This window comes from Danio rerio, chromosome 3 (genome assembly GCF_052040795.2).
Source record: "Danio rerio strain M-AB ecotype USA chromosome 3, GRCz13ab, whole genome shotgun sequence".
NCBI lineage: Eukaryota > Metazoa > Chordata > Actinopteri > Cypriniformes > Danionidae > Danio > Danio rerio.
In genome coordinates this window covers 15,414,930-15,440,077 of record NC_141023.1, presented here as the reverse complement: position 1 = coordinate 15,440,077, position 25,148 = coordinate 15,414,930, and the positions used below count along the sequence as shown (strand labels likewise).

General features: G+C 34.4%; 1 protein-coding gene, 3 long non-coding RNA genes and 1 other non-coding gene across 6 annotated transcripts; 3 read left to right on the top strand and 2 right to left on the bottom strand.

The window, feature by feature from the left end:
• Nucleotides 1–707: 707 nt before the first annotated feature.
• trnac-gca (transfer RNA cysteine (anticodon GCA)) lies at nucleotides 708–779 on the top strand. Its single transcript has one exon. It is a non-coding gene; the product is annotated as a tRNA-Cys (tRNA).
• Nucleotides 780–961: 182 nt separating this feature from the next.
• Nucleotides 962–6,540, top strand: LOC137490510 (uncharacterized). Its single transcript, XR_015480558.1, has 3 exons — nucleotides 962–1,045; nucleotides 5,039–5,101; nucleotides 5,615–6,540. It is a non-coding gene; the product is annotated as an uncharacterized LOC137490510 (long non-coding RNA).
• Nucleotides 1,164–4,202, bottom strand: LOC147845562 (uncharacterized). The gene is made up of 2 exons (XR_015480562.1): nucleotides 2,713–4,202; nucleotides 1,164–2,668 (listed from the first exon to the last, which is right to left on the bottom strand). It is a non-coding gene; the product is annotated as an uncharacterized LOC147845562 (long non-coding RNA).
• Nucleotides 6,541–8,379: 1,839 nt separating the features above from the next.
• atp6v0ca (ATPase H+ transporting V0 subunit ca) lies at nucleotides 8,380–19,244 on the top strand. Of its 2 annotated transcripts, NM_001105136.2 has the most exon segments (4): nucleotides 8,380–8,475; nucleotides 8,583–8,682; nucleotides 14,358–14,541; nucleotides 18,089–19,244. In NM_001105136.2, coding segments are annotated over 3 exon segments (465 nt in total). In that variant the 5' UTR covers nucleotides 8,380–8,475; nucleotides 8,583–8,609; the 3' UTR covers nucleotides 18,297–19,244.
• LOC147845561 (uncharacterized) lies at nucleotides 8,431–9,348 on the bottom strand. Its single transcript, XR_015480561.1, has 2 exons — nucleotides 8,785–9,348; nucleotides 8,431–8,705 (listed from the first exon to the last, which is right to left on the bottom strand). It is a non-coding gene; the product is annotated as an uncharacterized LOC147845561 (long non-coding RNA).
• Nucleotides 19,245–25,148: the final 5,904 nt, after the last annotated feature.

Sequence of the window (25,148 nt, the reverse complement as noted above, 5' to 3'; positions counted from 1 at the left end):
GCTTATAGGATGACAGTAAAGATGAATAGACAACAATGACAACAGATCAGATGACCCCATAGAATATGACAATATAAAACAGAGAAAAACCGACGAGACGACATCAACAGACAACATGTAGCCTACGTCAACAATGCTGATTTTCCTAAACATGGAGGCAATGAGAGTAGACAAAAAATGTGAAGTACAAAGCAGAAAGCAGGCATGGGAATTTTGGCACAAATGGAACCCCATAGAATCCATGCCACAAAGGATTGGGGTCCAACCTGGTACTAGTAAGGTGTACCTAATAAAGTGGCCAGTAAGTGTATAAATAAATGAGGGGAAAAAGAGGTTTCTGACTGCTGGATTTATGATGAGTATGAAACTTAGTGGGTCAAAAGATTGATAACATAAGCTTCATTTTGCAACGTTTTAACCTATATAGTTAAAAAAAAAAAGGAAAAATTATATAATCATAGAGTAGAAAAAATCTGACAGCACTTCATCATTTATAAATTTAGATATCTTCCACTATAAACATTTTGTATTTTGACAATGCCAGAAAATACAAGGCACTGGTACTGGGTATAATAAACAGAACGAACGATTGACGTCCATATCTTTAATAAATCTGGTGTAAATATTGATTTACACACTCATACGTTATGAGTTCGGTGTGTATTATTGAGTTAATATTCCAGTACTGACCACTGTTGGTATGGTCAGGGGGTATAGCTCAGTGGTAGAGCATTTGACTGCAGATCAAGAGGTCCCCGGTTCAAATCCGGGTGCCCCCTACAGTTGTTTTTAGAAAATACAGATTTACAGAACCACTGATGTCACAATGTAAACACCTCTAAAGAAGCCACCCGCGCTCGTAACAAGACCCAACGAGACTGACAAACGAAAATGAAGACTGGTTTTGAGCGTGAATGAAGTGACTGGACCGGTTTTAAAGCGTAGTTTAATGCAGATTACCAACAGGGAGCAGTACAGCACACCAGATGACGGACTGCCACGTAGACAAGAGAGGAAAGATGACGAATTACAGCGACATCCGATGGTTTGTTTTGTTTGTTTTTAAACTCCTATTCAGGAATTCCACGTGTCATTTTTGGAATATCATGAAATTCTAAAAATGTTCTATTCCAGAGATTCAAATTCAGGCAGTTTTTTCGTGTGTGTGTGTCCAAATCAGGGAATTTTTTCCAATCTTTTTACATTTTACTGTACATGTACCTTTTCCACACCGTGTTTTATTAGCACGTTGTTTCAGGTGTTTTGTTTATTGTTATGGTCAGCCATGTTCAGCGCCATCTCATTACTTTTCCCGCTTGTTTACCAGCAAGAAGACAAATGCTGTCATATTGTTTAACTAAATTCCCATTAATTGTAACCCTAAACCCAACCGTCACAGTAATGTAAAAACATTAATTATACCGCGTATTATGTATGTTATTTAATAAATTGCTAAATAAATTGTATTTTTAACGTCTAACCCTAAACCTAACTGTCACAGTAATGTAAAAATAGTAATTATACCGTGTATTGTGTATGTTATTTGTTAAATTACTCAATAAATCGTATTTTATTAACACCTACCCCCTACCTAACCCTTAACCCAACCAACAGTACTGTAAAAATATTAATATTTGTTATACAGTGTCACAAAAATTGTGCTATATTGATGTGCATATGTATCCTATAGTCTTTCCCTCATCTCCTGGCTGTATTTGAAGAGTTTAGTTGCAAAAATCTCTAAATGCCATCTGAAGTTTTCTACTAAAGCGAGTATTTTTATCAGGCTCTTTTGTGAATATTCAGTAATATCACTTTTATGGCAAAGATTAAGTTCTTTTCCTGGTCTTTAAAGTAAAATATCTCAATATAAACAAAGGATGGTGAGAAAAATGTGCAATTTCAATGCAAATTTTAGATGGCACTTAGAGGTTTTTGCATTGAAGTCTTGATTTGTTAACTAAGGCAAACATGCTAGGAATATATACATTTCAAGGGCTTGAAATTCAAGTAGATGACAGAAGCTGAAATCTTGTGCTGCCTGAAGCTTAATGAGTACCATTGCTTAGGGCTGGGTGATAAAATCGGTATCGATATTTATTGACCGAACACCATTGTCAATATCGATAAAATTTTGATATGAAGGCTATAGAAAGCTCGGCATGAAAGCTACAGATGTTGATCTACCTAAAAGTTTGCTGTGATTGTTCAGTATTTATGGTTTACCATTTTATTTATCAAGTTTAAGTGTCTCTTTAACACTTATGTTTATTTTATTATGAAGAGATGAGATATTTTGTTTAAATATTTTTGTTTTTGACTATTATAACTATTTGCCTTGGTAATTTTGGCGAATTCAAATAATGTGGTTAAACAAATCCTTATATTCCTAATTGTATTCTAATAATTGTATTGCTCATACATGAATTTAAAATGTAGGTGATTAGATTATGAGGTAATTAATTCTTTACAATTTCTTGCTTTTAGATTATTATATGTCGTGGAAATTCATCTTTTCACTTAGTGAAAGACTGGGAATTTGGCTAAATGGGAACCCAGAATATTTTTACTACTACTACTGCTGCTGCTGCTATATTTGTAATATTTCTACTCATCTCTTGTGGTTACTTTTATTCTTTGTGTGAATTGATATTAAATCAGTACAAAACTAAAATAAATTCAGATGGTTTGACTTGCACCTTCCTTATGAACTCTCTGAAAAAAATCTTACTTAGTGTTTTTGTGTTGTAGCTAGTCCAAATATCTAAAAAAATCCTAAATCAAGAAGCATTTTTCTAGACAATTAAAACATATTGTCTTTATTTTAGAAATAATTAGTCAAAATTAAATAGAGTTTTCCTTAAAACAAGCAAAATAATATTTTCTGTTTAAAACAAGATTATTTTGAAGATTATCAGCCTAAAAGTCATTGTAAATATATTTGGATTCAGACTGTCCTCTGTCAGATCAGTCATATATCAGTAATATAGCATAATAAAATGCGTATCTGGTAATTCATAGTAAATGCTAGTGTTTTTGAACTATACTAGTAAAGTGTTGCTGTTGTTTTTTACTGTCATCAGTATTTACAACGCTTGGTAATGAATACTACAGTAGACTGTACACTTTAAAACCCAACAGTCAACTTTATCAAATTAATTGAGTGTTGTTAACTCTAAGCTGATTGAAAGTTAATTCTACTCATTTGAAAAGAGTTTTGAACTCAGTGTTGAAGGTGATGAGTTAATTAAATACCTCATTACTTCAACTCAAATGGAGTAAGTTCACAGTACGCATATAGATTAGTTTTTTAACTCAAATGGTTTGTAGCAATCGATTTCCTCAAACAGTTTAAGTTAACTTAACTTATTGGGTTTTACTGTGCTCAGTTGGTTTGAGTTCTCTTCATTTATTGGGTTTTACTGTGCTCAAATTGCTTTGTTTACTCAAATGGATTAAGTTCAGAGCACTCATTAGAATTAATTTTTGAGCTTAATTGGTTTGTTGCAATCGGTTTCCTCAAATGGTTTGAGTTACCTTAACTTATTGGGTTTTACAGTGTAGCAGTAAACAAAATGTTATAAATACTGTAATATTTTTGGTGTTAGTACTGTAAACTGTGGTATATTGTAGTACGATATGTACAGTTAGTTGTAGAAAACAGTACAGTATTGGTTGATTAGTTTGTATTACTATAGTTGTTGTATACCACAGCCGATTAATTCAGGTACTTTACTATAGTATGGTTACAAAAACTCTATGGTTGGAGTTCCAGTGTTATTTGATCACCTGATGTGGTATTGTTTATGGATATCATGTATTATGCAGGCGGAAAGCAGTTAAAACTTGTCCCCACTATGTATATAGTGTATATAAATAAATAGTATGTAGTGCCGGGTAGATTACACTTCATTTATACTTTAAACCTTAACTGGGCTACAAATAAAAGATTTTTGTTTTTGCTTTTTGTTTTAGAAAAAAAGGTAAGACTGTTCCTCAATCAACTTTAAAAACTTTTGATTAAACATATATGGAGATACTTTTTATTAATATATTTCTTTTTTTTTTCCACATCTGCAATTTACAGAGTCAAGTCAAAGCACAAGTGAACATTATTTTCTAGTCTTCCACCACCCTCCTCTTTCTGAACAGACCATTTAAATTGATCTTATCATGATGCATTAACATTTAATATTTGAAGGAAAAAACAACAAGAACAAAAATTTATTAATTAAAATGAACGCTAAACAAGGTGGCTAGGTGGTTAGCCTTGTCGCCTCAAAACAAGAAGGTCGCTGGTTCAAGTTCTGTCTGGGTCAGTTGGCATTTCTTTGTGGAGTTTGCATGTTCTCCCCGTGTTCATGTGGGTTTCTTCTGGGTGCTCCGGTTTCCCCCACAGTCCAAAGACATGCATTACAGGTGAATTGAATAAGCTAAATTGGCTGTTGTGTATAAGTGTGAATGCAAGAGAGTATGGGTGTTTCCCAGTGTTGGATTGCGGCTGAAGGGGAATCGGCTGCGTAAAACATATGCTGGATAAGTTGGCAGTTCATTCAGCTGTGATGACCACTTGTAAATAAATGGACTAAGCTAAAGAAAAATGAATGAATGAATGAACACTAAACAAATACATAAATAACTATAATAACAATTAATACATTAATTAAAATGTTACCAGGTCACATCAGTCAATAACTTCCAAATTATTCATACACTGTAAAACCTAACAGGGAAAATCACTCAATTAAATAAGTTAGTTTAATTTAAAAGATTTTAAACAGTTACTTTGACTTGATGAGAGAGTTATGGTAACTCATTCAGTTAAACTCGAACTGAATGAGTATTAATGAATTATGTTTTTTCTGTTTACTTAACTCTAATGCTAGAAGCAAAATCAAACCACTTAAGTAGCTTTTAGGACTTTTATTCTGTTAATTGAACTCATACCAATTTGATAACTGTTGATAAGTGTTTAAGTATTCTAAATGTTTGAGGATATATCAACATATTCATTCGGCTAAGTCTCTTTATTTAACAGGGGGCGCCACAGCAGAATGAACCGCCAACTTATCCAGCATATATTTTACACACACTGTAAAAAGTGAGTAGTTACTTAAAACAAGTGAACTAATTGACTTTACAAAAAATAATGAAAGTAAACCCATTGTTACTAGGAACTGTAGAGTTGACTAGCTGGCTTTTTTATAATTATGCAAATTTTATTTACTTTAAAAAAAATAAAAGTAAACTAATCACTTTTTCAATACACATCTATTATATTAGCATTCCCCCAGCTTTTCTTTATCTAGCAAAATGACAGTAACTAAAATAAACCTGCTCTTCAAGACTCCAGCATGTCCTCTAAATTCAATACAGGCTATAACTGTAAGTTTTAAAGACTTAATGAAGCAACCAAATATGAAATATTGTAATAATTTTAGTAATGTTTTGAAAACAAAAGTGCTAAAATAGTCTGACAATGCAAAAAAGGATTAGTGACTTTAAAAAAATTAAGTCAGCTTAACAGTTCCAAGTTACAATGGGTTTACTTTTAATATTAATTTTACATTACTCAAACCATTTTGTTAATTAATTCATTTTCTTTTCGGTTTAGTGCTTTATTCATCAGGGGCCACCACAGCGGAATGAACCGCCAAGCGGCTGCCCTTGCAGCAGTAACCCTGGGACTACTGGGAAACACCCATACACTCTCATTCACACACACTCATACACTACGGCCAATTCAGTTTATTCAGTTCAGTAAACAGTTTGAGCTAACTTGACTTATCAGGTTTACAGTAAATTGTCTTCAGATGTCGGTGCAATAGCCTAGTGGTTAGTGCGTCAACATATGGTGCAGTAGCATGCAGGCCCGGATTGGCTAATCGGGAGGACCGGGAGAATTCCCGGTGGGCCGGTCCGTTTTTTGGCCGCGAGGGCCGGTGTCCCTAGCTCCAGAATCGGTTGCTCTCAGCAGTCACACTTTTTAAAAATAATTTATTTATTTACTTGACCACAGCCTTCTTATTCATTATTTTAACGCAGCTCTGCTCTTTTTATCTATTTTCTCATAGCCTCGTGAGCAGGATGCAGGTTAATGATGATATAACTAGATAAGTCACCATTAAACGCACAGCTGTTGTGGTACAGTGGTTAGTACGTTAGATTATGATGCGGCCAACCTGGTTTCGGTCTTTGTCTGAGTAACAATTTTTTTTTTTTTTCATTTTTATTGTTAAGACATAATACTGTTAGGGTTGTTGAACATTTGAAGTTCTAAAAGAGCTGTTTTCTCAAAAAAAGACGTGATAGTGTAATTAGAAACTGAATTGGAAATAACCTTATTTTAATATAGTCAGTGGTGAACTGAGGTGGGCCGGTCTGAGGCTTGAAACTCCAGGGCTGAAAAAGAGTCCCACTCCGGCCCTGGTAGCATGTCAGGGTGTCCCATGATAGAATCCCAGCTTGAGGACATTTCCCCCCCCCCCCCTCTCTCTTCCTGTCTAAATACTGTTCTCTCTAATAAAGGCAAAAAGATTAAAAAAAAAAAAAAAATGTCTTCAGGTTAAACATGATTTTTTCCCCCCCAACAGGAACATACGATGAATAGAGGTGCTTTTTTATCCCCCCTAAAAACAATTAGAAGCTTAATTGATGTTACCATTTTCAATTGTGAACAGTCATGCTTCTGATTTTATGGGACTTGTGGAGCTGCGCATTGATGGATTTGCTCTTCAGTGTTTGGACTTCCAGCAGTGAAAATTAAACCTCTAAACTAAACTGAACTTCAACTCTGAAAACTGCCCTGACACAGTTTCAATTTACTATAATTTTCCATGTAAAGCTGCTCTGACTCAATCTACACTGTAAAAGCGCTATAGAGATACCGGTAAACATGAATTGAGTTGAACAGTCAAAGTTAAGCTGTATAAAATCAATGTAGGCTTATTTCCTAAAAGTAAACAAATAATATATGACCACATAATCCATAAAAAAGAACCGCAATGTGATTATGAGCATTTAAAACATTTGTAAATATATCATCTGAGTACTAGTGCATATTAATAGAAGTCTATTTACTTAATCAAGATCACTTGCAATCTGTTGCTTCCCAGGATTGTGTAGTTCATTGAGTTTACACAATGGTCATTTTAATATAGAAAGAAGAAACAAATGTGTTTCTCTTTCCTGTTTATGTGCACTATTCACATTTTTTTAAAATTCCAATTTATGGTACCTGTGAAAAATGTAGGTAGTATAATATCTCGGGTGACTCTCTGAGCAGTGTGCAGAGGAATAATTGAATCAGAGTGGAACTTGTATTAATTTAGGCTCTCAGTGAATGTCACACAACTAAAAGGGGAAGTTCAGAAAATCACAGAAGCATTACCCCGAGCAGTTTTGCTGTTACGGGGCTGTGTCTGTACCCGAGAGTGAGTAACATACGCTTACTTCCCCTCTGGACTCTCCAGCTCTGAGCCTAGGAGTCATGAGACTAAGCACATGACAATGTACACCTCATTCAACGTCCACAAGCAATGCTAAATGAACACTCCTTCAACATTTCATTGACATTTAAAGGATTCACTAAAGCTTTTTTCCAGTTGTAACAGTGGTAGTCTACTAACAGCTACAGTAAATGCATGTATGTTGAGCTTTTTCTTTTGTGTTCACATAGTTTCATCCCAAAGAAATGACGATTCTGCCATCATTTACTCACCTTTTACTTCATTCAAGCCTTTACAAGTGTCTTTCTTTATTTTGTTAAACACAAAAGAAGATATTTTTACAAATGTTGGATACTCGGTTGACTTGTGTGTTTGTTTTCCCTATTATATTGACATCAATGGTTAGGTACACGTTTTCAGCTTCCTTTAAATGATCTTTTTGTGTATGTGTGTGTTTAACAGAAAAAACAAAAAGGTTTTAAACGCTTGACCGTGACTAATTAGTGAGTAAATGTTCATTTTTGTGTGAACTACCCCTTTAACACTGTTATAATTGATGTAGTTGAATCTTAAAAAGAGTTTAATCTCATCCATATGCTATATGTTGCAAATTTCAGGTGGTTATCAACCAATTAAACAAGTTTAACCAGTTAAATAACTGGTTTCCAATACAATATTCTTCCAATGATCTTGGATAGCTTGTAGATCGTTCACACAACATAGTGGAAGCCTGCAATGGAACGTACCAAAGATGCTTACAAAATAGGGGTGTCTGTAAAACGACAAAACCATCGAATGCTTGAACAAAACTATTTACGTTCATGCAATTCTACTAAAACGCTATAAAAAAATCATCCATGCGATCCCGTGACAGTCAGTCATTGCACAATCCTAAAAAGAAATATCTTGCGCACTCATAAGTCATCCCCGCAGAAGCGGAAATGGACCCTGCACTCATGTCTTGATCATGTGACTCTCTTCATTTCGCCATTTTCTTCCTCTCCGCCGGCGACCAGCCTCCTGTCGGGTTCGTGACCGTCTCTCCTGCTCCTGCAAGACCTGTCAGCCAAAAGAAGACCTCACTCAGAGTCTAAACCTGCTAGACTGAAGCTTTCCTCCCTTTTCTGCCTTTAGTTTTAGTCTCCCGAACGCGCGAGAAGAATGGACACCCAGAACCCCCAGTACTCTCCCTTCTTCGCAGTGATGGGTGCCTCCTCAGCGATGGTGTTCAGCGGTAAGAAACGCGTCGTTTAACCCCTAAATTAAATGTCATTCAGTTGAAATGCTTTATTGAATGTGCTGTAATGCGGTATCGAGCTCGCTGGCTCGTGTATACCTGTTGTAGGACGAGAAGACGGGATGCGAAGGTTTCCATCACGGCACATGACGTCTCAGTTGACGTAATGTCCATAAATTATTTATTTCGTTTCATTATATTCCCTTCAATTCGCTACGTGGAAAACTTAAGACGCCGTTCCCGTCTCGCTTGAACAGGGTATCCTGTTGTAATGTTTGCGCAAGGACGTCGTTTATTTAATGTCCTTTATTTAAACCTTCCTTTGTGATCATCGCTAATGGCAGACTTCATATATTGGGCTGGAGTCTGTAATAAGAGCAGCGTCGTCTCTACGCGATTGATTTGTGTCAGGCCTAGACCAAATGCATTACTTGATTAACATAAACAGGTTCGCTCTTATCAAATGCGACAGCCCTCTTTTTGTTAAAACACGAACCACACGCCCAGGCAAAACGTCCTTGTGGCAGCTGTAATGTCTATTTTTGAGACTTCCTTGTTGTTTTATTTTTCGTCAAAGGAAAGGTATTACTTAAGTGCTTATTAGATTGTATAAGTGCGGTCTCAGCAGTCCTGGAGTGGTCCAAATAAATGTTGGATTCCTATAAAGCAAGTGACTCGCTGCTGTGATCATGTGACTGAAGGCAACTGGCATCGCTCTGTGTGTTTTGCTGACCTTGCCTTTTAAAAGTCTTAAAAGCAGCACAAAACAGGTGAATAAGGTACAAGAGTGTACTGTTTGAATATTTATTTGTTTTATTAAAGCAACAAGTCATCCAAAAATAAAAATTAATGCATCCTCAGTTTTAAACAATTGAGTCTTGTCTTGTATTGAAGAAGAAAGAAGATGTTTTGAGGAATGCTGGTGCATATTAGGCATAGGACGATAACTGTTTTCAAGGTATACCGTTATTTGTAAATGTCAAGGTTTTAAAACCTTCAAAATTTCCTACACCATATATACAGTATGTGTATTGTTTTTATATATTTTTGTTTGTTTGTTTTTTAGCACAACAGTATCTTCAGAAGAAAATATATCTAAAGATGCTGTTTTAAATTGCAAAAAAAAAAATAATAAATTGAAACAAATTACAACAGTAAAAGTCAATAATTAATTTAGCCTCACATGTTTACTCTTCCAAAATAGTTGAAATGTTTCTCAAAATAAAATATATTGTGTTCAAAAGGGTAAAAAGTTTGTGTTTTTTTACCCAGACATTTTAAAAGAATCTATTTTAGAGCAGTAATCACAATACTGTGAAACCGTGATATTTTTATTCAAGGTTATCACACCGTCAGAATCTTCTTATATCGGCCCATACATTGAACACAATTTATTGAACATATTTTAATGAACACAATTTATTTTATTTTAGGAAACATTAATAATATTTTGCAACAGTAAACATGTCAGGCTAGATCATTAAAATTAATCATTGACTTCTGCTGTCTTCATTGGTTTCAAAAAACACAGATTTATTTACAACACATAAAAAAACGTTAGGAACAGTATAAGAGAAAATTTTAGCGGTTTTAAAACCTTGATCGGTTAACATCGCATGCCTAGACTGCACAATATTGGACTTATTACACATTGCAATATTTTTTATTCTACGATATGTATTGTTTTATGAATACAATTTCACCAGATGAGTTGATTAAATGTTTGGAAAGATTTGATCATTTTAGATTGCTTGGGATTATTCTTTAGGAGAGTGCATAAAATATAATAAACAATCCACACTGAAAAAAAAATGATGTCTGTAAAATTGTTGCAAATAATTTGTGTTGAATTTAAACAAACAAATGAAATGTAGTAATGTTTAACTTAATTTGTTTGTTTAAATTCAGCGCATATAAATTTACAACCATTTAACTTTAAAAAAAATTAGTAAATCCAAAGAATCATCTCTGTATGGTTTTTTTCAGTGTACAATCATAGATGAGTTCAATAAAGACATATATGCTAACTATACAAACAGCATTTTATTTTCTTCCGAAGAGCTTAAATGTATTCAGAAATGCAGTAATTTGATAATCGATGTAAAATAATGCTGCATAGTCTTCATTTTATAACCATTTCAGAAAAAATTATTGTTATTAATTTGTACAATATCTTATGCCTGAATTCTTTTAAAACCCTCACACAGTCACAGGCCTCAAAAAACCCTTGTGAAATGATGAAATTATAATCCAGACTCAACATTGCCTATAGTCGTGATGTGACTATTGCGAATGATCACATAGCAAAATCAATGCTGAAACGGTATATTGTGCAGCCCTTACTTAAAGTTACAATTTTTTAAATTGAGATTTGCATACATTACAGTGCAGAGACCGACATTTTTACTGTCACTTTTTTTCCAACTCTGGTAAGTTTGCACACCTGGAAAAGGTACAAGATGACAGAACCAGGTTTGAATCTGTTGAAAGTTTTTACAGTTGAGATTTTGGGTGTCATAAATCTGAAAATATTTCCAATGGCTAGAAAAATGAATTAATAAATAATAATGGAAAATATTTTTATTTCACCGAATAATATATGAAACCACAATGCCATATTCAGCGTGATGCTTTTAGATATCTCTTATCAAGGCAAAAACCAGAAAATATTTTCAACAGAAAAAATTACGTTTTGAGACGAACTGTTTTATAAAGCAAATTATGTATCAATAAACACTCTGTAAAAATAATCAAGCTTAAGATATTAAATGTAATTTATATCAGGGTGTAAAATAGGGCCTTAAATAGTCTTAAAATGTCTTAAATCTCAGAAGCTAAATTTGAGGTTTTAAAAAATCCTAAATCTACTAAGATGAAGTGTTATAGGCCTTAAATCTTTTTTTAACAGGTCTTAATTTTCCTTTGTTCTTGTATAGTTATTCAATCTGGCCATTAACACCCATGCAATCACTAGCAATCCACTTTTTATTTAAAAATTGCAATTTAATTGTTTTCCTTACAGTAACATTTGTTTAAAAGATCTTTTATTTGCTGCTGAGGATACTGACCTGACCTTTTTTTATTATTATCATCATTTTGTGATGGGTCACGTGAAAATCTTTACCATCTAGGATATTCGACAATAATCCTTATCGTTTAGCCCTGTATAAGTCTAAAATTTCCTACAGAATGGTCTTAAAAATGTCTTAAATTTAATTTGGTGACACCTGCAGAAACCTATAGATAGATAGATAGATAGATAGATAGATAGATAGATAGATAGATAGATAGATAGATAGATAGATAGATAGATAGATAGATAGATAGATAGATAGATAGATAGATAGATAGATAGATAGATAGATAGATAGATAGATAGATACATAGATAGATAGATAGATAGATAGATAGATAGATAGATACATAGATAGATAGATTATGAAAATCGCTTTTATTGCATCATAAAACGGATGATACATCAGAAATTACTCTCAACAGCCTTAAGAAGTATATTTGAAAATAATTTATATAAATCATTTGAATGGTACTTAAATGGTTAATAAAATCCCTCTGTTATAATAATGATAGGGGTAAAATAGGCCAAACCCTTTCTGATTGACCAGGAAATGAAGAACAGTACACTGGTTTTGTCTATAGTGTGTTATCTAAAAACACTTCTGCAGTGTTGATGGACAAACTGGTGTGTTGTTGGGGGCTGATATTTAGTACATATGTGTCAGAATCATGTGGTTGTTGTGTAGAATGTGTGGTTGTTTGCGGTGCTGGGGCTGTAATTAGTTACAAAGTAACTAGTTACTGTAATTAATGGCTTATCCACTGAAAAGGTAAAGTAAGTGATCACATTTCATTTCTAGGTAATTGAATTAAAGTTATAAATAATTCAGTTAACAACAACAACACTTGTAGAGGATTTCAGAGTCTTTTTGTTGTACAAATATATTTTGCAGATTAACACTAATCATTTATTTACAATTGCACTTGTACTTAAGAGAAGGAAGAAAATTATATATAGAAGGTACATTTGTCTGACAATTGTGCATGCGAGAAACAGTGGATGAAGTAATGAACACTATTTTATGGGGTCTTATGGTCTTTACATGAAACATTTTAGTACATATAATGTTTATCTTTTTTATATAAGATTTAATTATATAAAGCAAATGTAAAAGAACAAATAACAGTACAAAATTGATCAAAGTCTAAAAATAAACCACAATATAACCCAAATATTGTGCAACAAACAGTATATGATGTGCATAAACAATATTTGATCTGCATTCATTTTACAAATTAAGCATATAAACAGGTCAGTATTGAAAGTTGAGGTTGGTAGCATGGTGTATTAAATAAAATAAATAATGACAATAAAAAAAGGAAAATATATTAAACTGCTGAGGCTGGGCTTTAAAGTAAATCATTTAAGGTTTTGCCTTTTTTAAATAAAGTTAAAAGGCCTTTTGACTAAAAATCAAATGATTAAAATACTTTTTGCTTTTTTTGAGGAATGCCATACAATTAATAGACTAAGTAGTATTATTGAGTCAAGTAACTAAATTACTTGCGTAATTAAAGTTAATTTCAGACTAAGTAAATACAAATTGAATACTGTAGTAATGAATAACTTTAAATTACTTTCCCAAGTACTAATAGTTTGTTAAATTTGGTATTGGTCAAACCTACAATGTGTGCTTTTTCCTGTTTTGACTGAGCGTGTCCCATCAAAGTGCACGTTTTCCTCTTTTCTCATGTTAATTGTCCTCTGCACTCAGAACACTCATTTATTGAAAGGGGACGAAAAACCTATTTGTACCTTGTCTAACTGTGCGTTCACACCGAAGGCGACAACGTTGTCTGCCTTCACAGCTCCAGCGGCGAGAGCATCAAAATTCACTACATTGATCTCGTAATTAAAGGAGCCGTTGCCACATAAAAACATGCGTTCTAGAGTGAATATGTTGCACACTTTATATCAAGTTTATTTCACAATGAAAGATCAAGTTGTTTCAGGTGGTGTGGCAATGCTCCACTTATCCAATATGTGTCTATATGTCTGAAATATTCTGAAGTCGTTATAGTTAGCATGAGATTTCCCTCGGGAAAAACTGTGGTCGGAACCAGAGTTCACAGGACTGTGTCCTATGAAAAACTCAAGCGGTGGACATAAACATTCTGATCGCTCGCTGAACCGCATCATAGCCCATTACCATAAAGTTGACTTGATTTCAACTCTCTTCGATGGGCAAAGACATTCCGTTTCGTTTACTGTCGCCAGCTCCCATTGCAAATGAGTGACTTCCAGCTACTTTGATGCTCTCGCCGCTTTCGGTGTGAAAGCACAGTAATAATATTTTGATGATAGAATGTATTCTAATAGAATGTATATTTTTTTAAATGATATTAGAGAATACTTTTATTCCAAAATGTTTTACTGGAAATGTTTTAAAAGGAGGAATCAAACTGCAAGATTGTTTATGACTCTTTTCAGTGTTGTATTGTTTTTGTACAAGGAATGTTAATTATAAGAAACTGATATGATTGCGTATTATAAGTTGTATATTTAGTATAGGTTTTGCCATCGATGTATCCAATGCTGCTGATATGACATGAAAGCATAAATGAATAATTGTCCTCCTCTCTCTCTCTGTTTTTAGCGTTGGGTGCTGCATACGGGACTGCTAAGAGCGGCACAGGCATTGCTGCCATGTCAGTGATGCGGCCAGAGCTGATCATGAAGTCCATCATTCCCGTGGTCATGGCGGGTATCATTGCCATCTACGGCCTGGTGGTGGCTGTACTCATTGCCAACAATATCGGTGATAAAATCTCGCTCTACAAGTGAGTCATGCGTATGCGTGTGTGTGTGTGTGCGCTGATCACAGTTTTCCTGGAAATCACTTTGAACTTACTCTTAAACAACAACCAGCATATTTGTTGCTGGTGGCTTATTGTGTTGTCATTTCAGATGTTAACTGTGATATTAGTTTGATATGCAAATAATCAGGAAATTGTGAAATTACATTTTCATTTTATTATAACAGTTGTCTCTTTGTTTGTTTGTACCCAATCATTTGAATGAAATGGAAAATCTAAAAATAAAACCATTCAATGTATCAAATTCTACAATATAATGTTAATGGTACTAAAATAACACCGCTATGATGAGGTTTACGGTTTCTTTTTGTTGTCAATTATTATTTATATTAAATAATAATATATTATTTAATCTTATTTTTTATTTTTTAAGATTTATTTTTGCCATTTTTGCCTTTTATTTAGAGGATCTGTGACTTCTTATTATTTCTTAATAATTTATATAGTAATTGTTATATTAAAAATGCCTGAAGAAGTTACTTTCTACCGTTTAAACTAAAGTGTTGCGTGGTGCTTTAGGGCAGTGTTTCTCAACCTCGTTCCTGGAGGACCACCAGCACTGCATGTTTTGGATGTCTCCTTGGTCTGTCACACCCATTACAGGTCTTTCAGTCTCTGCTAATGAGCTAATGATTGGAATCAGGTGTATTTGGTTAAGGAGACATGGAAAATGAGCAGAGCTAGTGGTCCCCAGGAATGTGGTTGAGAAACACTGCTTTAGAGGATATTAAAACGTGTTTGTTTCTTTTTCTTTAATTTTTGCAAATTATTTATTATCATTTGTATATAGTTTAAGTTTTTCTAGACTAATGACACTGGTAGATTTATTGTTTGAAATATTAAGAACTGATTGAGGCTTTTCTTTTTTTATTTTATATTTATAAAAACGATCCCATGGTTTACTCCCTTTCAAGGCTTCTTTCAGTCAAATCCAGTCAGAGTTATTTTGGGCATTTCCAGCTCTACAATAGCAAGAGTTTGCTGATTTTTATCAGCAGTCTAAAGAAGTCCAACAAAGCACATCCATGTTATTCTTTTGATGTGAATTGTTTTGGTGATTTTTTTAGCGCGACCAACAGGAAGGACTGTTTTATTTGTCCCTCTTCACTGCACTTCCATGTCATATTTAAAATTGCTCTGATTGGATTCCTCTTAAAGAAGGAAGTCATACACCAAAGATGTGAAGAGCATATATAAAATATGGGGTCATTTTAATTTGAGTGATCTAACCCTTTAATACAAAATCCCAATGGCAGTATTCATGTTATATTATTACAGGAGGGTTAAGTTAATGTCTAACTGTATTGTTTAGGGATGCACCGATATCAGTAACTTTCCAGAATTGCAGGACAATATATTCGCAAATAAATTACTTTTTTTTTTTTTTTAATTTCCCTACATGTTTGCAAAAACAAAAGGCCAAACACACACAAAGAGTTTTAAGTTTCACTGTAAAACTTTAACTTCAGAATTGTTTGAACTGATCTCTGAACTGTATTAATTAACTTTTTTTTCTGTGGCCAACTTTCTCTTATAGCAATAAAATCTTCTGCCTGAAAAAAATAATAAATAAAGCAACCAGGTCACTAAACATTAACCAAAATCAAAATACCAGTAAAATAATAAAAGAAAGTAGCAGGAAGCAAACATTAGAAGTCGTTCAACCAGTGGAAACATACATAATTTATCGGCCTAAAAAGATAACAGACTAATTTTGTTTTAGGACTGATAATAATAGCAGTTTAAAATGGCATTTATCAGCTGATATCAACATTCCCGTCTATAGTTTAAGTCAGAATTATTAGCTCTCCTGAATTAATAACCCTTTAACTAACTCACCAAGAAAAAAAGTTTGTGTTGGATTTCTTAACCCCTAATGTCACTAGTTAACACACACTCAATGCATTTTTTTCAACATCTCATAATTTCTAAAATATTAACCTCTACCAAATGGTTGATGTTGTCGGTTTATGGGAAAAGTACCGGAATTACTACATATATTATGAAAAACCTGAAAATATGAAGTGTAAGACCAATTTATTTAAAAATATTCAAAATAAAACATTTTTGAACAGTTAACCGTCGTTTTTTTTTTGTTTTTTTTTTGTTTTTTTAAAGTATGCCATTAAAATCTTTCACCTGTGAATCGATTCAGTTGTTCCGTAACAGAGATTACAATTGTTACATTGTTGCTCTTTGCTCTTGGAGCGGTTCGCTTTCACATTGCAAAGTTTCTAATCGGACCAAAAGAGCTAAAACAAGTCACGTGCGAGTAAACTCTCCTCACATTGGTCAGAGTGTCAGGGTTTATTTTGCAGCGTCCCGCTAAACTGTCAGGAGAGGTGGTGGTTTGATGGTGATTGACAAAGTGCGCACGCGCGCGACGTGTCTGAGGAGACGCGGTGGGGAGGGGTGAGAAGGGTGCGCGACGTAGCCTATTTGAGGACCGGGAGGGAGACGCGAGATTACCAGGAGATCATCACTCGTTTGCGACCATCCGGAGACTCGCGAAACTTCCCGCCCTACTCATAATTCTCTCTTCATATAGCCGTATATGCCTATTACATATCCATAAAACACTGTGACATAACTGCGCTCGGATCGGATCGCTTTCTCACTGTAATCAAACCGCTCCAGGGTTCGTTTCAATCGAGCCGAGACCACCTCATTCAAGCGATCTCGGAGCGATTACTTTGGCGCGGAACAGAGCGCGATTGCCCTGTTCACATATGCCAATCGAACCGCGCTAACTGGGCAAACGAGATACGTTCCGAAACAAAAGTGTAGGTGTGAAAGCACCCTTAGATTCTCATTTAACATGTTTTTTTTTTTTTTCAATAAAACCAAATTCAAGCGTAGTAGTGCAACAGGATTGTTTTTTTTGTTTTTTTTAGTAAACCATCAATGCTCAGTGTGTGTAAGCCATTATTTAAAACAGTCATTCTTTAAATTACTTTAACAGTCATTATTTAAAACAGTAAATACATGGTCAACCATTTGGTAAAGGGGCAGTTAAAGGGTTAACAAGGAAGATTTCTGAAAGAAGGAAGACAACACATTTCTAAGCATTATAGTCTCAACTCATTTCTAATAACTTTGCACTTATTTTTGCCTTGATGACAGTAAATAATATTTTACTAGATGTTCTTCAAGATGCTAGTATTTAGCTTAGTGACATTTTAAGGCTTAACTAGCTTAATTAGACAAGATTTTTTGTATAGCGATGGTTTGTTCTGTAGAAAATTGAAAACAAATATAGCTTAAAGGGGCTAATAATTTCGACCTTAAATGGCTTTTAAAAAATCAAGAACTGCTTTTATTCTAGCCGAAATAGAACAAATAAGACTTTCTAAAGAAGAAAAAATATCATTGGAAATATTGTGGAAAGTTTGATCTCATTTAGGAAATATTTAAGAGTACATATCGTGCATTTCTAGGAAAGATCTTTCATGTCTTCATAATATAAAAAACATTGTCTCTGAAATCACTATGTAAATGTGTGTGTGTTCAGGAGTTTCCTGCATCTGGGAGCGGGTCTGAGTGTGGGTCTGAGCGGTCTCGCTGCCGGCTTCGCCATCGGGATCGTGGGAGACGCAGGTGTGAGAGGAACGGCCCAGCAGCCGCGTCTGTTCGTGGGCATGATCCTCATCTTGATCTTCGCAGAGGTGCTGGGGCTCTACGGCCTGATCGTCGCCCTCATCCTGTCCACTAAGGGTTAATCGTTGCTCCTATCCTCTCTTTCACATGAACAAACACACACACACACAGACACACACCAACACAAATGATACACAACGAGTAAACTTCACCGCCTGAATAACGACGAGAGGAATTTTTTGCGTGCATGCGTGTATCGTGAGTGTGCTGTTTGCGATGAGTGAGCGTGAGATTGATCTTCCTCTCTGTGTAAAGTAGCCCGATGTGTGTGTGTTTTTCTTTCCCCCCTGTAAATGCGCTGTGTAGCTATCGCTCTCGTCCCGTGTGTGTGTGTGTTTGTGTGCGCGTGTGTTTAAATATAGACGCCCTCTTTCTCATACGCTACACTTTTTGTTTGTCATCCTCTTTTATTTAGTTATAATTTTACTCTCCTTTAAAGAACAAATCAACTGTTTTTGTTTAGTTTGTTTCTCACTTTCGGGACCATTCATTCCAATTATTAAAACACTGATGTTGAGGACCTAAATGTAAAAAAACAAAAGATGGATTATTGCTGTTTGTTTTGTTTTCTGTTCCTGATGATTATTTATGAAGATTTTGAGATGTTCATTAAACAGTTTAAGTGGATCAAAGTCTTTATCGAGAATCCTGACTATATATAAATGCAGTGTGTGCGTGTGAGCGTGTATCAGAAAATATATATATGAATATATCTGTATAGGTGAGTTGCACTGTGGAAAATTTGTCAGTTCTTCGGGTATGTAATCACTGATTGCCATTGAGAGAGTTGTCTTAATCAAGATATAGATGTGCAAGTTTAGTACCTGTGTGTGTGAAATGAATGAATGCACACGTGTGTTTGTGAGAGCGCATGTGTGCGTGTGTGTTTAAACGTGACATTTCTTCATACATGTAGCGTTTTACCTGTAGTTGATACTGTTTCTGGGTCCGTTCATGGGTGAACACCAGCGCAGCTTGTCCAGTTTCCGAATAAAACTTCCTCAACCTTATTTCAGTTTCTCTTTCATTCACACACTGTTCTGTCAGCAAAATAGAGCCTTTTTGTGTCCGTATTTAAAGGAACCCTCAACTCGCTTTATATGGGAATTACCATGGCATGAATGTTATATCATTATGTCTGCTGCAGTCATGGTACGACAGCAAAGTTCCCTGATTTTTATGCTAAATGAATGTATAAATGGGTGGTTCAGTGGTTAGCACTGTTGCCTTGCACCAAAATGATCCCTGGTTAGAGTCCTGGCTAGGCCAGTTGGCCTTTCTACATTGAGTTTGCATGTTGTCCTTGTGTTTGCATGGGTTTCCTCCGCAGTCCAAAGGCATGCGTGAATAGGTGAATTGATTAAATTGGCTGTGCTAAATGAGTGTGTATGGGTGTTTCCCAGTACTGGGTTGCGACTGAGGGCCTCCACAGCGTAAAACATGCTGCAATAGTTGGTGGTTCATTCCACTGTGGTGACTTTTGAAATGGAGATTTTTATTACTACCTTTCATTTCAGTTTCTCTTTCATTCAAACATGTGCAAAAACCTTGTCAGTCAACAAAATGGAGCCTATTTTGGTTCACATTTAAAGGAACGCTGCTTATTTTTTCGGAAAGTACCATGGCATGGAAATTGGCTATGGTATGACCGCAAAGTTCCTTGATAATTATCCCAGAGTGACAGTGTTGCTCCTAGCCATGTGAACCTAGAATGTACCAACGTTTCATTTTCTGTTGGTCTAAGTAAACTTTGTAACTGTAGAAGAGTCAAGCTTTAAAGTACAACTGAAATCAAAACTCACCATATTGATTTTGTTAGCTCACATTGCTGGTTATGTGCTGGACAGTTCATCTGTGCATGTCATTAAGAGACGTTTACCTTTGTAATATGAAAATGCACTTGTTTGTTTTTAAATTCTCGGATTACTTCTGTCTGAGATATTGGGTGTAACTCAGTTTAGATAACAAACAGAAATGGTGGTGAGGAGGAGGCTGTTGGGTTATTACAACCTTTTTTCATGATCTTTCTGAATGAAATGCTAACTTTACTACAGCCAATCAGCTTGCAGTAAAAAACAAGCCACGCCCACTGTTTTCTCATTTAATATTCTCTTTCTCTGAAGACTGCATCACAATAAAATAAAATTAAAAAAACAGACGCTTTCATTTCATGCGGACTTTAAATATGAAAATTATCCATTATTTTTTATAATTTTTGAACGGATGCTAATGGTCTAATCCGATTCAATGTTCTATGGTAAGCTAAGCTAAAATTGCTACACCAGACCCAGAGATCGGCTGAATGGAATTAAAAAATGATTATGGAACAAAATCAATGCCAAAAGTCTTGAATTAAAAAGCTTGTTGAATATCACAAACTGAAAAAAATAATACACCGTATTAACAAGTTCTTGCATTTTAATGACTTGAATTCCAGGGTTTGTATTTTTAGGTCCTGAAATTTAACATATCTGTTTATTTAAGCTGTGAATATTTCAACGAAAAATATTTCAAACACGTTTTCATACTTAAAAATTCAATAATTCATATTCAGTTTTCAGATTTCACTTACAAAATATTCAATACCCTTTAAAAATACGATGTATAATATTCAAAAGGTCATTTTCAGTTCATTTTATTTCAGTTCTAATATTCGCTTACATAAATTCAGTGGATCAAATTCGACTGATAAAATTCAACATTACATCCGGGAACTGCAGGAGAAGCAATAGATTGCAGATTGAAGATCGCCAGCTGCTCTAGCTTTCACCAGCAGGTGGAGATGGAATAATGTAAGATTTTTAACCCAGTAAACAGGCGAGAAAAAGGCTAATAAAGGCACAAAAGTAGCATTCAATTTTAATATCAATGCCTTGGACATTATAAATAATAAAAAGTATGAGTAAATGAGGGTTTAGTCATTTATATTTGCCCTTATGTAACGGAAGCCAGCTGGTGATCGCGTAAAGCTCACCCCTCGGATCCAGTGACAGACGTTCTTCTGCAATCTTATCGGAGCTTGTCTCCTATGCCGGCTCGTTACCTGCTCGGACCGGTGCGGTTACTTGCACATAAACCGTCTTTTGATGAATATGATGTTACACATTGTCTATCTATTGACTCTTTCTTCCATAGACAAGACGCGAAGTATTATATTGACAGCTAAAGAATATAAACGTAAGAGAAACAGGAAAGGAAATATTATAATAATACAAAATAGATAAACATTGACAGGGCTAAGAACAATAACGAACAAAGATTTTCAAAACCAGAGAGATTTTATGAGAATGTCACAAAACAGTTTACTTGGAAATGTTAAACAGAGAGTTCAGGTATGATTTAAGGTTGGTTATGGACAGGGCGTCTGATTTAAAATAATTTAACATGCGAATGCATTAAAGGAGCGTCTTCAGTTATTCACACAGAACCGTCTAATATGGCATAACTATAAGGAGTAATGTTTGCGCTGTTTAAACGCAGCTATGTCAGGATTGGGATAGGTTATAATTTAATTATTTAAATTATGATTGTTATTATTATTTTATGACATGTATTGGGCTATTGTGCTTAAATAAGTCATCTGTGATTCTAAATTAATATTTCTATTTATCCTTTTTAGCTATCACTTTGCTATCGTCTTTCTCTTCTTTTTTTCTAGTTTTTGGGGTTCTGCCACGGTTAAATGTTTGCAAAATGTCTTTAGTTTGTCCAGATTATTGCTTTTCCTCTAAAATAGAGACGAAGCAGAAGGAAAATGAATGAATTGATGAATGAATGAAATGATTGACGTTTTTATGCATGTGCTGTGCGGCTTGCTCACGACAAAGTCGAACGAGTGGCCGCGAGCTCCGGTGGCCAGTCAGAGCCAGCGCCCCACAGCAAACTGATTAAGAGATGCTGGTTGGCTGCCAATATATGATAGGAATTCTTCCAAAGTTTCAGATGACATCTGGGCGTGTGCATAATAATGTAAAATGAAAGTGAAAGTCATGACATTTGGCCAAGCATAAGAATCGCCTACAAGAGTGTTTCGATTATTATATTAATCATGACATATGTCATGCTTGGGCTTATATGAATAACACCTCGCTGTTTACCATTTCCGAAAGTGGAGCTGACGTCGGCGCGAAATTGCTTGTATAATTGTAAAAAGAGTGATGAATATTAATGGATTTCTTATATCTGTAATTTCTGATGATATAATTGATTAGTGTGAGCTTATGAGTTTCCAACACAGCAAAAATGCATCCAGAATCCTAAACTAATAACTTTGTCAAGCAAAAATTATGATTTTATAGGCTACTGATTTAAAAAAAAAAACAAGAAAAAAGAAACTATTAGCTACCCTAGCAATTGTTTATTTAAATATGATCATCTCAAAATATAAAATAAAAAAATAATGGTTTGACTTTGTGAAATCATAAACCACACTTGCAGAAAAGAGTTAATAGAATAAATGAGCAAATACATTCTCTCCAGTAGATGGCGATTAAAGCTCAGTAATACCCCATGAGGATGAACATTGAGCTGCTTTGCAGGAACCCCTCAACCACGCATGTCAAACCACGCATTATAAACATTAATCTTATGAAACTAGCTCAAATGACAACTATATTAAGTTTAAACCAGTTTAAATAAGTTTATGTTTAATAACTGCAAAAAAAGATCAACATGCTAATCATAAAATACAAACGGTCGCTGAAAAGTTATAAATAAAGGTTTTCTCGTTTAATAAAAACAAAGTCAGTTATAACTGCCTATTATCAAACGACAGGCGACTCATTTTATTACTTATCATTGGCTGCGACATTGCCACTTTTGCGTTATTATCTTTTTCTCGCCTATAGGCTACATAACAATAAAACAATAATCTGGACAAACTAAGACATTTGGCAAACGTTTAACCATGGCAGAACCCCAAAAACTAGAAAAAAATGTCATACAATAATAATATTAACAATCATAATAATAATTTAAATAATGAAAATGTATAACCTATCCCAATCCTGACATAGCTGCGTTTAAACAGCGCAAACATTACTCCTTATAGTTATGCCATATTAGACGGTTCTGTGTGAATAACTGAAGACGCTCCTTTAATGCATTCGCATGTTAAATTATTTTAAATCAGACGCCCCGTCCATAACCAACCTTAAATCATACCTGAACTCTCTGTTTAACATTTCCAAGTAAACTGTTTTGTGACATTCTCATAAAATCTCTCTGGTTTTGAAAATCTTTGTTCGTTATTGTTCTTAGCCCTGTCAATGTTTATCTATTTTGTATTATTATAATATTTCCTTTCCTGTTTCTCTTACGTTTATATTCTTTAGCTGTCAATATAATACTTCGCGTCTTGTCTATGGAAGAAAGAGTCAATAGATAGACAATGTGTAACATCATATTCATCAAAAGACGGTTTATGTGCAAGTAACCGCACCGGTCCGAGCAGGTAACGAGCCGGCATAGGAGACAAGCTCCGATAAGATTGCAGAACAACGTCTGTCACTGGATCCGAGGGGTGAGCTTTACGCGATCACCAGCTGGCTTCCGTTACATAAGGGCAAATATAAATGACTAAACCCTCATTTACTCATACTTTTTATTATTTATAATGTCCAAGGCATTGATATTAAAATTGAATGCTACTTTTGTGCCTTTATTAGCCTTTTTCTCGCCTGTTTACTGGGTTAAAAATCTTACATTATTCCATCTCCACCTGCTGGTGAAAGCTAGAGCAGCTGGCGATCTTCAATCTGCAATCTATTGCTTCTCCTGCAGTTCCCGGATGTAATGTTGAATTTTATCAGTCGAATTTGATCCACTGAATTTATGGAAGCGAATATTAGAACTGAAATAAAATGAACTGAAAATGACCTTTTGAATATTATACATCGTATTTTTAAAGGGTATTGAATATTTTGTAAGTGAAATCTGAAAACTGAATATGAATTATTGAATTTTTAAGTATGAAAACGTGTTTGAAATATTTTTCGTTGAAATATTCACAGCTTAAATAAACAGATATGTTAAATTTCAGGACCTAAAAATACAAACCCTGGAATTCAAGTCATTAAAATGCAAGAACTTGTTAATACGGTGTATTATTTTTTTCAGTTTGTGATATTCAACAAGCTTTTTAATTCAAGACTTTTGGCATTGATTTTGTTCCATAAATGATCAAACTCAACTGTTCAACTTTAGAGGAGTTTAAAACCAGCATAAATGTGTTAACAATGGACTCAATTTAGGGCCATATATACTAAAATACAAGAAAATTTTGCAAACAAAAACAAAGTCTTGACTAAACAATAAATGCAAATCTCCAAAAATCACAAAGCAAAAATACATTTTTGAGAAATAAAAATGTATTTTGCTAACAAAAATAAAGAATTGCTAAAAGCTAAATTAAGTTTTGAGAAATAAAAATTAAATTTGAAAAAAAAGAACTGCATATGAAAATCAAGCAGTGCAAAAAAAATATATTAAAAAATATATATGTATAAATATTTATATTTACAAAACATTTTTATAGCATTACCTTTACGAAACTCGTCAAGTCAATTGCAATGCTCATTTTGATTTGTTTTTTAGTCAACCGTGAGTTTCGTCTCACACATTTTTGAAATTATCCTTATTAAAAGTTTTAAATAATACAGTAAATTAATATTTTTGGTCAAATTTTATTTTGCATTTAATATGGATATAATAATGTATTTTATTAAATAAAAAAAATTATACCACCCCTCCCCCTCCGCTGACCATTTGAGCCGTTGCACCTGGATATTATTGCGCTGCTCGGTTATAGTTACATGTTAAAAATGGAAAGAAAAATGATACTGTGTCTCCAGGTGATGACGTTGTTTAAATAGAGGCAGGTTCGGGCCTGCCATAAACGCACTTCTTGATTTTTA